At 46.3% G+C, this 16,163-nt stretch overlaps 1 protein-coding gene across 1 annotated transcript in view; it reads left to right on the top strand.

The window, feature by feature from the left end:
• Nucleotides 1–10,550, top strand: part of LOC110489634 (zinc finger protein 516) — a 75,230-nt gene extending 64,680 nt beyond the window's left edge. Inside the window, exons 5-6 of the mRNA XM_036948238.1 lie at nt 473–540; nt 7,032–10,550. Coding sequence (XP_036804133.1) covers nt 473–540; nt 7,032–7,091 — 128 coding nt within the window. The 3' untranslated portion in view covers nt 7,092–10,550. The remainder of the gene's footprint in view (nt 1–472; nt 541–7,031) is intronic.
• Nucleotides 10,551–16,163: the final 5,613 nt, after the last annotated feature.

Below are 16,163 nucleotides of genomic sequence, written 5' to 3'. Positions count from 1 at the left end.
CACACACACACACACACACACACACTTTACCCCCTACACACACACACAGCACAAACACACACTCACTGCACAAACACACACACACACTTTACCCCCTACACACACACTGCACAAACACACACACACACAGAGAGAGAGAGAGAGAGAGAGTGAGCTGTATGTAATTAATGTTGTCACCGATGGTTTTATTCAGCATGGACGTCATCCTCACGCGAAAGGCCAGTCACCCCGAGGCCTTCCATTAGCATGTCTGTGTCATATTAAATCACTGGCTTCACTCCACCAGGTCTCATCATCATCATCATCATCATCTAGCTCCACTCTGCTCTGCTGTTGTTGTGTTGTCTCTCTCTAACTAACTGGTCGTTGCTGTGGTGATGCTGGTGAATGGAGACTATGAGCTTCTATTTTTTTAACAAGCACCCCCCCCCTCCCTCCCTCCCCCATCCCCCACCCTCCTTCTTCCCCACAGTCGTGTTTGATTATAACGGACTCCGAGGTGCTGACGCTCAAACCAACCCCTCGGAAGCTCCCAAACAAGTATGTTGTTCCCATCGATTCACTTTGGGTTGCTGCTTCCCATTGCTTATGCCCGTTAGTTTTGTGTGCATGTGTTTGTCTGTGTATGTTTGCGTGCATGCACGTTTGCTGGTGCTCATGTCCTTATTGTTTTATATTCATTCTGTCTTTTTCACTCTGAGTTATGTGTCCTTCTGGAATCATCCGCTTTCAGACTGTCCATATTTCTTGTTGTCACTATGTCACCAAGTGACTAGAACCATAGACGGCAACAATACAGTTCTGGTAGTCTGTCCCTGTGTGAAGGATTGGCCCTGAGAACACACAAAATGTGTTATGGTGAGTGAATGAGGACCCAAAAGCGAACTAACTTAAACAGAGCTTCTTTAATAACAAAACATAGGTAGGCTCAGATAGACCGGCAGATTCCGACAGGACAGGACAAGGTTACAGCAAACATGACGATAGTCTGGCTCAGGCATGAAACACAAACAAACAAACAAGAATCCGACAAGGACAGGAGCAGAAACAGAGAGAGATATAGGGACCTAATCAGAGGGAAAAAGGGAACAGGTGGGGAACGGGGTGAATGGGTAATTAGGAGGAGACAAGGCACAGCTGGGGAAAAAGAGGGGGAGAAAAGGTAACATAACAACGACCAGCAGAGGGAGACAGGGTGAAGGGAAAGGACAGAGACAAGACAACATGACAGTACCCCCCCACTCACCGAGCGCCTCCTGGCGCACTCGAGGAGGAAACCTGGCGGCCACGGAGGAAATCATCAATCAGCGCACGGTCCAGCACGTCCCGAGAGGGAACCCAACTCCTCTCCTCAGGACCGTACCCCTCCCAGTCAACTAGGTACTGATGACCACGGCCCCGAGGACGCATGTCCAAGATCTTACGGACCCTGTAGATAGGTGCGCCCTCGACAAGGATGGGGGGGGGGGGGGGGAAGACGAGCGGGGGCGCGAAGAACGGGCTTAACACAGGAGACATGGAAGACAGGGTGGACGCGACGAAGATATCGCGGAAGAAGAAGTCGCACTGCGACAGGATTAATGACCTGAGAGATACGGAATGGACCAATGAACCGCGGGGTCAACTTGCGAGAAGCCGTCTTAAGGGGAAGGTTCTGAGTGGAGAGCCAAACTCTCTGACCGCGACAATACCTAGGGCTCTTAGTTCTACGCTTATTAGCAGCTCTCACAGTCTGCGCCCTATAACGGCAAAGTGCAGACCTGACCCTCTTCCAGGTGCGCTCGCAACGTTGGACAAAAGCCTGAGCGGAGGGGACGCTGGACTCGGCGAACTGAGATGAGAACAACGGAGGCTGGTACCCGAGGCTACTCTGAAAAGGAGATAGCCCGGTCGCAGACGAAGGAAGCGAGTTGTGGGCGTATTCTGCCCAGGGGAGCTGTTCTGACCAAGACGCAGGGTTGCGAAAAGAAAGACTGCGTAAGATGCGACCAATAGTCTGATTGGCCCGTTCTGCTTGACCGTTAGACTGGGGGTGAAAGCCGGAAGAGAGACTGACGGAAGCCCCAATCAAACGGCAAAACTCCCTCCAAAATTGAGACGTGAATTGCGGACCTCTGTCCGAAACGACGTCTGACGGAAGGCCATGAATTCTGAAAACATTCTCGATGATGATTTGTGCCGTCTCTTTAGCAGAAGGAAGCTTAGCAAGGGGAATGAAATGAGCCGCCTTAGAGAACCTATCGACAACCGTAAGAATAACAGTCTTCCCCGCTGACGAAGGCAGTCCGGTGACAAAATCTAAGGCGATGTGAGACCACGGTCGAGAGGGAATAGGAAGCGGCCTGAGACGGCCGGCAGGAGGAGAGTTACCGGACTTAGTCTGCGCGCAGACCGAACAAGCAGCCACGAAACGACGCGTGTCATGCTCCCGGGTGGGCCACCAGAAACGCTGGCGAATGGAAGCAAGCGTACCCCGAACGCCAGGGTGGCCGGCTAACTTGGCAGAGTGAGCCCACTGAAGAACGGCCAGACGAGTAGGAACGGGAACGAAAAGAAGGTTCCTAGGACAAGCGCGCGGCGACGGAGTTTGAGTGAGTGCTTGCTTTACCTGCCTCTCAATTCCCCAGACAGTCAACCCGACAACACGCCCCTCAGGGAGAATCCCCTCGGGGTCAGTGGAGGCTACTGAAGAACTGAAGAGACGAGACAAAGCATCAGGCTTGGTGTTCTTAGAGCCCGGACGATAAGAAATCACGAACTCGAAACGAGCGAAAAACAGCGCCCAACGCGCCTGACGCGCATTAAGTCGTTTGGCAGAACGGATGTACTCAAGGTTCCTATGGTCAGTCCAAACGACAAAAGGAACGGTCGCCCCCTCCAACCACTGTCGCCATTCGCCTAGGGCTAACCGGATGGCGAGCAGTTCGCGGTTACCCACATCATAGTTACGTTCCGACGGCGACAGGCGATGAGAAAAATACGCGCATGGGTGGACCTTGTCGTCAGAGAGGGAGCGCTGAGAAAGGATGGCTCCCACTCCCACCTCTGACGCGTCAACCTCGACAACGAACTGTCTAGAGACGTCAGGTGTAACAAGGATAGGAGCGGATGTAAAACGATTCTTGAGGAGATCAAAAGCTCCCTGGGCGGAAACGGACCACTTAAAGCACGTCTTGACAGAAGTAAGGGCTGTGAGAGGAGCTGCCACCTGACCGAAATTACGGATGAAACGACGATAGAAGTTCGCGAAGCCGAGAAAGCGCTGCAGCTCGACGCGTGACTTAGGGACGGGCCAATCAATGACAGCTTGGACCTTAGCGGGATCCATCTTAATGCCTTCAGCGGAAATAACAGAACCGAGAAATGTGACGGAGGAGGCATGAAAAGTGCACTTCTCAGCCTTCACAAAAAGACAATTCTCTAAAAGGCGCTGGAGGACACGTCGAACGTGCTGAACATGAATCTGGAGTGACGGTGAAAAAATCAGGATATCGTCAAGGTAAACGAAAACAAAGATGTTCAGCATGTCTCTCAGGACATCATTGACTAATGCCTGAAAGACAGCTGGAGCGTTAGCGAGGCCGAAAGGAAGAACCCGGTATTCAAAGTGCCCTAACGGAGTGTTAAACGCCGTCTTCCACTCGTCCCCCTCCCTGATGCGCACGAGATGGTAAGCGTTACGAAGGTCCAACTTAGTGAAAAACCTGGCTCCCTGCAGGATCTCGAAGGCTGAAGACATAAGAGGAAGCGGATAACGATTCTTCACTGTTATGTCATTCAGCCCTCGATAATCTATGCAGGGGCGCAGAGACCCGTCCTTCTTCTTGACAAAAAAAAACCCCGCTCCGGCGGGAGAGGAGGAGGGGACTATGGTACCGGCGTCAAGAGCTACAGACAAATAATCTTCGAGAGCCTTACGTTCGGGAGCCGACAGAGAGTATAGTCTACCCCGGGGGGGGGTGGTTCCCGGAAGGAGATCAATACTACAATCATACGACCGGTGTGGAGGAAGAGAGGTGGCCCTGGACCGACTGAACACCGTGCGCAGATCGTGATATTCCTCCGGCACCCCTGTCAAATCACCAGGCTCCTCCTGTGAAGAAGAGACAGAGGAAACAGGAGGGATAGCAGACATTAAACATTTCACATGACAAGAGACGTTCCAGGAGAGGATAGAATTACTAGACCAATTAATGGAAGGATTATGACAAACTAGCCAGGGATGGCCCAAAACAACAGGTGTAAAAGGTGAACGAAAAATTAAAAAAGAAATGGTTTCACTATGATTACCAGAAACAGTGAGGGTTAAAGGTAGCGTCTCACGCTGAATCCTGGGGAGAGGACTACCATCCAGGGCGAACAAGGCCGTGGGCTCCTTTAACTGTCTGAGAGGAATGTCATGTTCCCGAGCCCAGGTCTCGTCCATAAAACAGCCCTCCGCCCCAGAGTCTATTAAGGCACTGCAGGAAGCTGACGAACCGGTCCAGCGTAGATGGACCGACAAGGTAGTGCAGGATCTTGAAGGAGAGACAGGAGTAGTAGCGCTCACCAGTAGCCCTCCGCTTACTGACGAGCTCTGGCCTTTTACTGGACATGAAGTGACAAAATGACCAGCGGAACCGCAATAGAGACAGAGGCGGTTGGTGATTCTCCGTTCCCTCTCCTCAGTCGAGATGCGGATACCTCCCAGCTGCATGGGCTCAGCACCCGAGCCGGCAGAGGAAGATGGTAGTGATGCGGAGAGGGAGGCGACGGAGAGCGCGAGCTCCTTTCCACGAGCTCGGTGACGAAGATCAACCCGTCGCTCAATGCGAATAGCGAGTTCAATCAAGGAATCCACGCTGGAAGGAACCTCCCGGGAGAGAATCTCATCCTTTACCTCTGCGCGGAAACCCTCCAGAAGACGAGCGAGCAAGGCCGGCTCGTTCCAGCCACTGGAGACAGCAAGAGTGCGAAACTCAATAGAGTAGTCTGTTATGGATCGATTGCCTTGACATAGGGAAGACAGGGCCCTGGAAGCCTCCTCCCCAAAAACAGATCGATCAAAAACCCGTATCATCTCCTCCTTAAAGTCTTGATACTGGTTAGTACACTCAGCCCTTGCCTCCCAGATTGCCGTGCCCCACTCACGAGCCCGTCCAATAAGGAGAGATATGACGTAGGCGACACGAGCAGTGCTCCTGGAGTAAGTGTTGGGCTGGAGAGAAAACACAATATCACACTGGGTGAGGAACGAGCGGCATTCAGTGGGCTCCCCAGAGTAACACGGCGGGTTATTGATTCTGGGCTCCGGAGATTCGAAAGCCCTGGAAGTGGCCGGTGGATCGAGGCGGAGATGGTGAACCTGTTCTGTGAGGTTGGAGACTTGGGTGGCCAGGGTCTCAACGGCATGTCGAGCAGCAGACAATTCCTGCTTGTGTCTGCCTAGCATCGCTCCCTGGATCTCGACGGCTGAGTGGAGAGGATCCGAAGTCGCTGGGTCCATTCTTGGTCGGATTCTTCTGTTATGGTGAGTGAATGAGGACCCAAAAGCGAACTAACTTAAACAGAGCTTCTTTAATAACAAAACATAGGTAGGCTCAGATAGACCGGCAGATTCCGACAGGACAGGACAAGGTTACAGCAAACATGACGATAGTCTGGCTCAGGCATGAAACACAAACAAACAAACAAGAATCCGACAAGGACAGGAGCAGAAACAGAGAGAGATATAGGGACCTAATCAGAGGGAAAAAGGGAACAGGTGGGGAACGGGGTGAATGGGTAATTAGGAGGAGACAAGGCACAGCTGGGGAAAAAGAGGGGGAGAAAAGGTAACATAACAACGACCAGCAGAGGGAGACAGGGTGAAGGGAAAGGACAGAGACAAGACAACATGACAAAATGTATCTTTTCTCTCTGCATCAGATGAAAGTTTTCTGAGAGAGAGAGAGAGGGGGGGGGGGGGTGGTTAGGTGAGGTAAATCTCCTCTGCTTTGACATTCGGAAAGAGCCAGGTCTGCAAGCCGCACCTCCATCTTAATGAATCACCCATCCGCAAATTTATCGCAACGCTATGAATGATGGGAGCAGAAACAGCGTCGGGGTCCAATTAGATGTAGTGTTGGCGGTGCTTTACAGTGACGATAACCTTTAGTGTAATTTAGTGCACCACTCCCATCCAGCCTGCCTCCCCGCCTCTCTTCCTAACAGGACGACGGTGTCCTAGAGGTGCTCGCTTTCCGCTCACGTCTCTACCTGCCCGCCTGATCGCCAGGCTCTGCTTTTAGATTCCGCGTGATTAATTGTGTATTTTTGTGGTTTTATTTCCCCCACCGCAATATAATGATGTATGATAACACACATATTTTCCTGTTTCTTCTTCAGGTAACAGAGAGGGAAGAGAGGTTGAGGGCAGAAGGAGTCATTTGTTTCCCCCCATTTATATTCTTCCATTTATCATAATGATAATTAGGCGCAATTAAATGGCACTGTCATTAGTTTAGTTCAGGTGTGCTGTTGCTTATTTATGTGATGGCGTCAGAGCCGTTGTAGGTCAGTCTAATTAGCAAAGCGAGTGGGTGGGGCCGGCTGATTGAGGGAAAGAGAGAGAGAAATGAAGTAGGGTTGTGTGGCCCTTTTCCGCACACGTCAGGCTTCTCTCACAGGAGACGAGGGCAGGTTGATGTAGGTTAGAAAAGAGGAAAGTGAACCTGTTGTTTTGGGAATCAGGTGCGGTATATTTTCATGGTTAGAAGTCTGTTGCCATGAGGTTTCATGATTTGGGGTTAACTTTGTTTTTGTGCCTGTTTTGTGTTATAACTGTGTGTATGTGTTCATGTCTTCTTCATTGTACTGTTTAACTACAGTCAGTCCCAGCATGGTGTACGTCTGTATTGTTCCTCGTATTAGATCCCACGCAAATGAAATCGTTCCAGGGGAGATTTCTGCCGCCGCCTGTACTCTCTGAAAAGTTAGGCCATGTCTGCCCTCTGTGTGACCTTTGAACTCTATGTGTGACCTCTGTGTGTGTTGTTGTGTGTGTCCCAAAGGGGAGAGACCGTTCCGGTGCCGCCTCTGCCCGTACCGAGCCTCTCAGAAAGGGAACCTAAAGACCCATGTCCAGAGTGTCCACCACGTGCATTTCGACAACGCCCAGTACCCTGATTACAGACCACCGGGACTGGGCCTCGAACAGGAGGAGGAGGAGGTAATAACAGACCCACCAACGTGACATCCCCAGGGCCTAAGATAGAGATAGAGACTCTATCCATATTCCCAGCCCCTACCCAAAGACAGCAGAGAGACCTGAGAGCTGTGTCAGAGACACCACCTGACAGAGTGAATGAACAGAATGAACTCACCTATTGCCCTTTTAGATGAAATATTACCAGGACTATTTGAAATGTGTTTAAAAATAAGAAATAAAAGGATTTCTTGGAAAGAGAAGAAAAATCGGACACAACCAAATGCTGTTTTGTTTCCTCTGTGGACCCATGGGCAAGGATGGCATGGTGGCATAGTGACGTTCCTATAGCTTTCCATTTTCCTATTTTTCCCTATTTGATTTAGATTGTGATTAAATGGTTTTGTGCATTCCTCAGGACACTGATCCCTTAATAACACACGGCAGAATGGAGCAGCCAAGTTGGTGATGTTTACACTGACTGAACTGAACTCACTTAGCTAACCCTCCGATTGCAGCTAACTTGACAAGCTCAAGACGGTGTGTGTGTGTGTGTGTGTGTGTGTGTGTGTGTGTGTGTGTGTGTGTGTGTGTGTGTGTGTGTGTGTGTGTGTGTTCTTCCTCTCGAGCACCACTATGATGAGTCCAGTATGAGTGGCTATAGTGAAGTGACCACTACACGATCTGACTCCGAGGCTGTTTGGTCGGTTATTAAAGAGAGAGAACAAGAGAGAGAGAGGGCTAATGACAGTGTGAGAGGAGGTGCCTGCTTTGCTGCTCATTAAAAAGAGTATGTGCTTTTAATGGGGGGTATAAACGAGCGTGCGGTTTTAACAGTCATTCAATTATTGGGAGGAGAAGAAGAGGCCGTTTTCTGATCCCTCTGATCCGAGCGTAGTCCTCCTCCCACACCCACACCTCCAACCTCAAATTAGACCCACTTACTGAAACCTCTTAGCAGGAATAAAGTGGTCTGACTGTTTGGTTCAAGTTGCCCTTACTCTCTTTTCTACTTGAGTAAGAGTATACTCCTAAAAGCTAGTCCTCACAACAGTAGCTTTTGGGGGGGGAGCGGTTGAGAGGTCAGGCGTCTAGAGCTTTCAGGGAGCATTGTTGGAGACAGTGTTTTGTTTCTGATGGCTGCGGTGTGTGTGTGCGGCTTGTGTGTGTGCTGCTTGTGTGTGTGTTTTGCCCCTCCTTGATTACCTCTGCGTATTAGACTCCCTTTAGACGCTTTGCATACTACCTCCTTTGCAATAAAAGCTTGTTTTGGTTTTTGTACAGCCAGGTATGAAGTGAGGACCAAAGCCATGCTTGTATACTGTATATAAGATATAAGGAGAGGCTTCACTGTAACCATATGTGTGAAGTTTTTCTCAAAGTTGCATTCACCCTCATAAAACGCCTCCTGGATTCATAGCCATGCCTATGACTATTGGATTACCTGTTTGTTAGGGCAGACACCAAAAAAAACATTTTTTGCAACGGAAAACAAAAATGAGCATTTCTGATTGGACAAATCCAGAAGGGCCCTCCCTGTTTCAGTCCATCTTCTTCCATTGGGTGCCTAATGAACACCACCCAGGTGAGGTGAAGCTCTAATAAGTTAGTAATTCTTGTTTTGGTGCATGGGATGTCAACATGTTCGTTCAGACAAGCAGACTATTGGTCAGACAGTCTTTTTGAGCAAACGTTGTATACACGCAAGGCTACGTGCACTGTACAAGACACTGCAAATGGCAAAGTGTGAGACAAATAGAAGTGAATAATTATCAGCTGTTTAGAATTAAAACAACAAAAAAAAATTGGGGGGGGGATTCAAAGATATGGAATTATTGTCATGGGATATAATACTGTCTACTTTGAGACCTCGGTAGTAGTTTTTACATGAACACAAGATGAAACCATTTCTGTGTCAGTTACTTTATATGGTTGGTTGAATATGCGTACAACAATGTGCTTGCGTATACCTACACATACTGTATGTGTATATTAAAGATGGATAGTCAAATACTTGAAACGGATAATATAGCCTATCAAGTAGTGTCCTTAATAATTAGTGCCCTTAAATACTGTTGTACAGAATGACCCTTTAAGATGAACTCCTAAAATACACATTTGTACTCCTAAGTGTGACTTAGCAGATATGAGCAGACCACGCGGGAGTGAGAGAGTGAGTATTTGTGCGTGTGTGTATGTAAGTGTGTGTGTCTGTATTATAATCGTACCGAACCCGTTACAGCGTTAGATACCAAATGGCATTTCCGGTGCACTTAGTCTAGGTTACTGCTTTAACCCGTTATAACTGTCTTCTGTCTTGTTCTATTATTATAGATATCCATGATTCATTTAATATCATTTGCTATGTGTTTTTTTTTTTTTAGGCGTTTGTTTTTTTTATTACACTGCTCAGTTCAGTTTTCGAATGGAAAACGATAGGCGCATAAATATGTTTCATAAAGAGCGTGTTTTTAGTCTCTCTCTCTTTGCTAAAAAAAAAAGTAGAACTTCTTCAGTAGATAGCCATGGTTACCCTCCCAAAGAACGTGGTGAAAGTCATTATTTCTATTTGGTTGGGGTTTTAACAATGTCTCCAAGTTGTGTGTGTGTGTGTGTGTGCGTTGGCTTTTTATTTGTAATTAACTACATTGTAATTGTTCCGTAGATGACATTATTTGGAATGTATTTGGTTGACATCTGTATTTATTAGTTACAATGATCAGAGCAGAAGCAGACAGGACTCGTTTTATTTGATCCTTTTCAGATGTGTTTTTACACTTTGTTTTCACTGTCCCCGATGAAAGCTCTACCTCGTCTGAGACCTTCTCGGTTCTGTTAAAGTTTTGTACATCGTTGCAGAAAATGTAAAGTCATCATGTCCACATTAAATACACAAATATGGCACCATTCAACCGGTTTCATCAGTCTCCCTTGCTTGCATGTGATAGAATGAGCAGCATCCTGTTGGGATCTGATGGAATACTGTAGGCTCCTAGGGGAGAGTGGGGTAAGTTGTGCCATTTTTTTGTTGAATTTTCAGGATCACTTTGTCAAGGGAAATATAGTATTCTTTCTAACAAAGATATCTACATATATTTCAGGATGTTGTGTATCTCTGGAAATAATCTGAATTCATGTTACCATTACAGTTTTGAAAATATTGACTTAAGTTAAGGTACCTACACATTTTTAGACTGAATTAAATATTCCCGCTACCTTTTTAAAACCATGTCTATGTTAATTTCCCAAATTCAATTCAACATCACTTTTTTGTCTTTTAATCATTTAAAGCATATTTTAACGCAGGCTTAACACCTAACAGACACTTTTTTTAAAAACACTTTGAACATCGTTCCAGCGACAATTCCTTGCATTATACCTGGGGTACACTACACTTCAATTTGCTCAACTTGCCATTGGCTCAACTTAGCCCAAGGCAAACATTTTGGGGCGGCAGGTAGCCTAGTGGTTAGGCTACCTGCCGAGGCAGTTTACCCACGGTTCCTAGGCCGTCATTGTAAATAAACATTTGTTCTTAACTGACTAAAAACATTTTGACTATATTAGCCCACACAGCTACAAGAACACACTTTCATGCTAGATTTAGGACCTCATTTTGAAGCTTTTAGAGACTCCCAACTGATGTATAGAACCATCTTAAAATGATCTACTTTGGTTTAGATACAAGCATCATGAAACCTCTAACACAATAAATCCATTTGACATGGTGAAAATAGTTTTTTTGGACCTAACTTGTTCCATGTGGTTTCTTCCTTCACAGACTCCATGAAATGATTGTCTCTAACCACAATTGTTGCTCAAATCATACATTTTTTGTATGGTTTCTTAGAAACAAGGGCTGCTCAACTTACCCCTTTAGCTCAATTTATCCCACTCTCCCCCTACAGGTCCATAGAAGTACTGGGTCATGTTCATTAGGCACCAAATGGAAGAAAATGGGGAAGGACTAACTGAACTTGTCCAATAACAAACACTTGTTTGTGTTTACTGTTGCATAAGGTTCTAAAACATTTTTTGTTGTTGTTTAGTGCCTTAATGAACACAACCTTGTTCTACACTATTCTACTATCCTTATAATTCAGAGATCTGACTTTCAACTTGTAGTAACATGCCATTTTCATTAAGCATAAACCATTTTCAGATGCAAGTATGGTAGACCAGGAGGGACAAAAATACATTTTTAGGGGTTGACCATCATTTTTTATGAACCACGTGACACTTCAAATGAGATGCTTACTGACACCTATAGGATTAAAGGCCCAGTCCAGTCAAATTAAATTTTCCCTGTGTTTTGTATCATATTGTATAACAGCTGATGAAACTAACTAAAAGGGTGAAAAAAATGTTGATCAGAGTTGTTTCTTGATAGTTCCTGTTTGAAAATTCAATCTACTCAGGACCTTCTAATCAGCAGGTTTGCTTGGGCGGAAGTTTCAGCTTGCCAGGGGACATCACCAGGTGGCAATTCTAATCAAAAACGAATACAGTAGAGGTACTTAATACCCATAAATGAATTGATTTAAAATATGGCTACAATGGGCCTTTAATGTGGAAAAATAGCTTGAGCTTGTTTCTATTTCTGATGTTCTGCCTAGTTAGGGCCAAAGTCCACTTGAGGCAATGTTCAAAAATGGACTCCCAGTCTCCCACCCACCTATTGCAGAGACACACTGACTGCCTAGGACTTGACAGTACTGCTGCTCACTTTACCAGTCCTTTTCATGTACTAGCCTGTGACTGTGTGCTTTGAGACCTGACTGACAGAAGGACTGACTGGCTGAGTGGTGAGTGACAGGTTTTCCCGGAGAACATGGCACATGACGTTAATGCCAGCGAGGCCTGCAGGCCGGTGGACAGACAGAGAGACAGCAGCTGCCTGTCACTCTCCCCCCTCATCAGTCACTGAGAGCGGCCGCCCAACATGACGGCCATGCAGGCAGCACTCACTGAGAAACCTGTTCCCTGACATCTCTGCTTTCTGTCTTACTGACGGGGGAGAGAGAGAGAGAGAGGAAAGAGGATCAACCTTCAGGCAGCAGGCTCCATTTTGATGACTGATATGATGTGTGCCTTCTGAATAGATTTACCCATTTGAACTTGAATAAACTTGTGAAATGCAGTTTTTGCAGTTTAGAGTACTTCAGGGATCATCAACTACTTTTCCCTTGAGTGGATAGTCGGGGGGCCGAAACATCATTACAAATCATTTGTAGACTGAAAATTGACCTCAAGAAGCCCAAACATATATTTGACCAGAACATAATAATTTCAAACCTTGCTTACATTGTTTACGATGACATGTCTATATTATGTGTTAAAAATGTAAGGTCTTTTATGTCCAACCATGAAAAAGAAATAAATAAAACCACCTGTGGATAAAAATCATTAGGCCTATATTTTATAAATGTTTGTGATCATACATCTGTTTTCACCCCGCAGAGAGACACAAAATATCACGCGTCCCTTTACAATACACAGCTCAGACCTTAGTGGTAGTATTACTGTATGTACAGTATGCTCTACAGCCACAGGACATATCTTCAGTGCTCTTTGCTGTTGTTCTACTGCGTAAACATGTCTGTATCTATCGTCTCTTCAGACTTGCTCTCCTAACGTGTCTCTTGTCTCTGTACGGCCCTCTGTTGTGTCTGTGTCAGGGGGCATGATCTGAGCCTGCCACCAGAGTGCAGCATTCTGCTCTAATAGTCACTAAACTACCATCTTCGGGTTGACAAGGGCCACATCAAACACCAACCCTGACCAAATGGCATTTGTACCGTGTGGGGGTTTGTGAGTGGGGGAGGGGGCCTAAATAAACTTAAAAACACACACACACTCGCGTACACAGAACAGTAGAGCTCTGCTCGGCAAATCCAGGCAAAAGGCCAAACACATTTACAACACTTCAAGTGTCGGCGACACGAGAATGCCCTCTCCACCGAGAAATATGTAAATATTGCACTAATCAAAGGGTTCCGGAATCGCCAAATGCCACAGAAAAGGTTATGACCTGGAGCCTGTGGTAATAGGAGAGTGAAGGCGGGTTGGGGGGAGGTCGAGAAGGAGAGGGTGTCAGAGTGACAGCTTCCACAGGCACTCCTCCTGCCTGAGGAGGACCTTCACATGGTGACCTCTGCCTCCTGTGCCTCACCGCGCCTCCTGCACTCCACCAACGCTGACAGTAATGAATAGAAAGGGGCTGTGTATGAACCACAAGAAGAAAGGGAAAGAAATAGAGAGAGAGAGATGCAGAGCCCTCTGTGCACAACACATAGGAGGACTGTGTGGACTTTGCTTTGAGTGGAGGTCATCTGTCACTCATTTCAAATAACATGTCATGTTTGTTGTTTTATCTTTCATGGACAGATGGTTAAGGGTTCATTCATCAAGCACACAAATACGGAATTGTGAATAGAGATGATAATTAATGATTTCTTAAAGATATATCAGTCTGTTTAATAGTTTTACCCCAAACCAAAGCAACAACTATATATGGCCCTGCTGTAAAACACTGAAAGGTACTAAATACTGAGACAGAATCAGGAAATACATACATTCCAGTCATGTAATTTATTTTAGGTGGGATTAATTTTATTTTTTTTTTACATTGACGTGATTGGTCTTAAATACCCCTGGAACCTTAAAGCCCAAAAAGGAAGAGAAGCCTGAGTGGAATTATTTAAGGGAATGATATTCTCGTGATGACACGCTGAAGAAAATAACCTTGAGCCAGCGAACAATGAGCAATCAGCTGCCAAAAAAAAAAGCGTATGTGCTTTTTAACACCACGTGTCAACATCAACGGTTTACCGCTCTGGTTCGTTTTATATCACTCCTTGCAAGAATTAAGTTGGATCTTAAGTATGCAAATGAGAGCCTATTCTGTGCCCCACACACTCCCACCACCACCACTCTGTATGATTCCCTGGACAGACCATGGCATTTAACATCTCCTTCACTAATTTGTGCTTAATAGCCAAAAAGTGATTAGAATGAACATTAATGACATTTCATATGTCTTCCCCTTCCCCACATTCATGTCCCCCTATTCTGCTGATACTTAACCAGCTAATGCTTGTGGCTGCTTCCTCTTACAGCTTAAATTTAATGGAACACTTTTGTCAGAAATACTTCAGTCGCTTTGACTTTTTTCTCTCTCTCTCTCTCAGCCACCCTGCTTCTTTTGAGGAGTAACAACAAGGAAGGAGAAGAGAAAGACTTAAAGCGAGAGATTGTGGATTGTAGTAAACCCCTTTAAGTTTAGAATCTATCCTACAGGTCACAAACTCTTTACCAATTGACATCCGCATCACCAGAGATTAAGAGAGAGGGGGGGGGGGTCGCTTTCTCTTGTCTCTTCTGTGCACGTCTCTAATTTTAGCTCCCGCTCCCCCTCTTTAAACAAATGCTGTCCGATACCCTTCATCTTCAAACTCCAACCCTGTGGCATGCCTATAGTCTTCCTCTCAACGCCAAATCACAGAAAGGACAACGTGGATATAATATAAGAGGAGGAATGCTACCATGTGTTCCTACTCATTCTTAGGACTGCACAGAAAGAAGAAAAACATGGGCATTGAGCACTGAACAGCCAGTCCCTTCCTGTGGCTTGGCAGTCCCATGTGTTCTTTGTGTGTAAACCAAACGTGCAGATGAACACATCAGCATTGCTCGGTGACTGAGTGTCAGAGAAGGAGACAGCGAGGACAGCAGCTGAGCTCATCTCCTCTTGTTCCATCTAATCGCTTCAACTGGTCACTTTCCCCTGGGGGAGGGAGAAGAGGAGAGGTGGAGGGGTAATACGGGGGGGACGGGGGAGAGGTGGTGGTGGGTGCTCATGGGTAATGGCAGGGGCACTGGCGCTGACGGACAGCCCAATCTCCCGCCTGGACAGGCTCAAGAGAGACGTGTCACTCTCCTTAGGCACCCCAGGCCGGCCAAACCGCTACAGTGCTAAATGCATATTGGCAAACTGTCCGTGCCAATGCCATTAGCCAGCAGACTTAAATTCCCCTGTAATTTTCCATGGGCCCCTCGTTATTGGCACCTGTGATGGGTTAAGTATTTGAGTCCAGGTTCAGCTTTAATGGATGACTGCATGGTGGTGGGGAGCAGGGGAGCGGCTCACGATTTCACCACCAACCACTCTCTGTCTGCACGTCCCAATGAGACAATCACTGACGCTACCCAGCATCCTTCATTACACCAACAGGAGAGATCTAATGGAGGAAACCATGGGAGAAACAGAGTAGATCCGGAATGGACAAACCCCTGTTTCTTTTTGACTTTCTGGAACCAACTGTCTCCTCTCAAAACTAACTACACTGAACAAAAATACCAACGCAAAATGTAAAGTGATCATCCCATCTTTCTTGAGCTAAAATAAAACATCCCAGAAATATTCCTTAACCACAAAACACTTATTTCTCTCAAATGGTGTTCACAAATGTGTTTGCATCTCTGTTAGTGGATATTTCTCATTTGCCAAGATAATTCATCCACCTGACAGGTGTTGCATATCAAGAAGCTGATTAAACAGCCTGATCCTTACACAGGTGCACCTTGTGCTGGGGGCAATAAAAGGCCACTCTAAAATGTGCAGTTTTTTCAAACAACACAACGCCACAGATGTCTCAAGTTTTGAGAGAGTGTGCAATTAGCATGCTGACTGCAGGAATATCCATCAGAGCTGTTGCCAGAGAATTGAATCTTAATTTCTCTACCATAAGCCACCTCCAACATCATTTTAGAGAACTTGGCAATACGTCCAACCACAGAGCACGTGTATGGTGTCGTGTGGGTGAGCAGTTTGCTGATGTCAACGTTGTGAACAGAGTGCCCCATTGTGGCAGTGGGGTTATGGAATGGGCAGGCATAAGCTACGGACACTGAACACAATTGCATTTTATCGATGGCAATTTCAATGCAGAGATACTGTGAGATACCCATTGTCGTGCCATTCATCCGCCATGACCTC

This window comes from Oncorhynchus mykiss, chromosome 2 (genome assembly GCF_013265735.2).
Source record: "Oncorhynchus mykiss isolate Arlee chromosome 2, USDA_OmykA_1.1, whole genome shotgun sequence".
Lineage (NCBI taxonomy): Eukaryota > Metazoa > Chordata > Actinopteri > Salmoniformes > Salmonidae > Oncorhynchus > Oncorhynchus mykiss.
The sequence above is the reverse complement of the archived record's forward strand: the minus strand, read 5'-3'. Positions and strand labels throughout refer to the sequence as shown.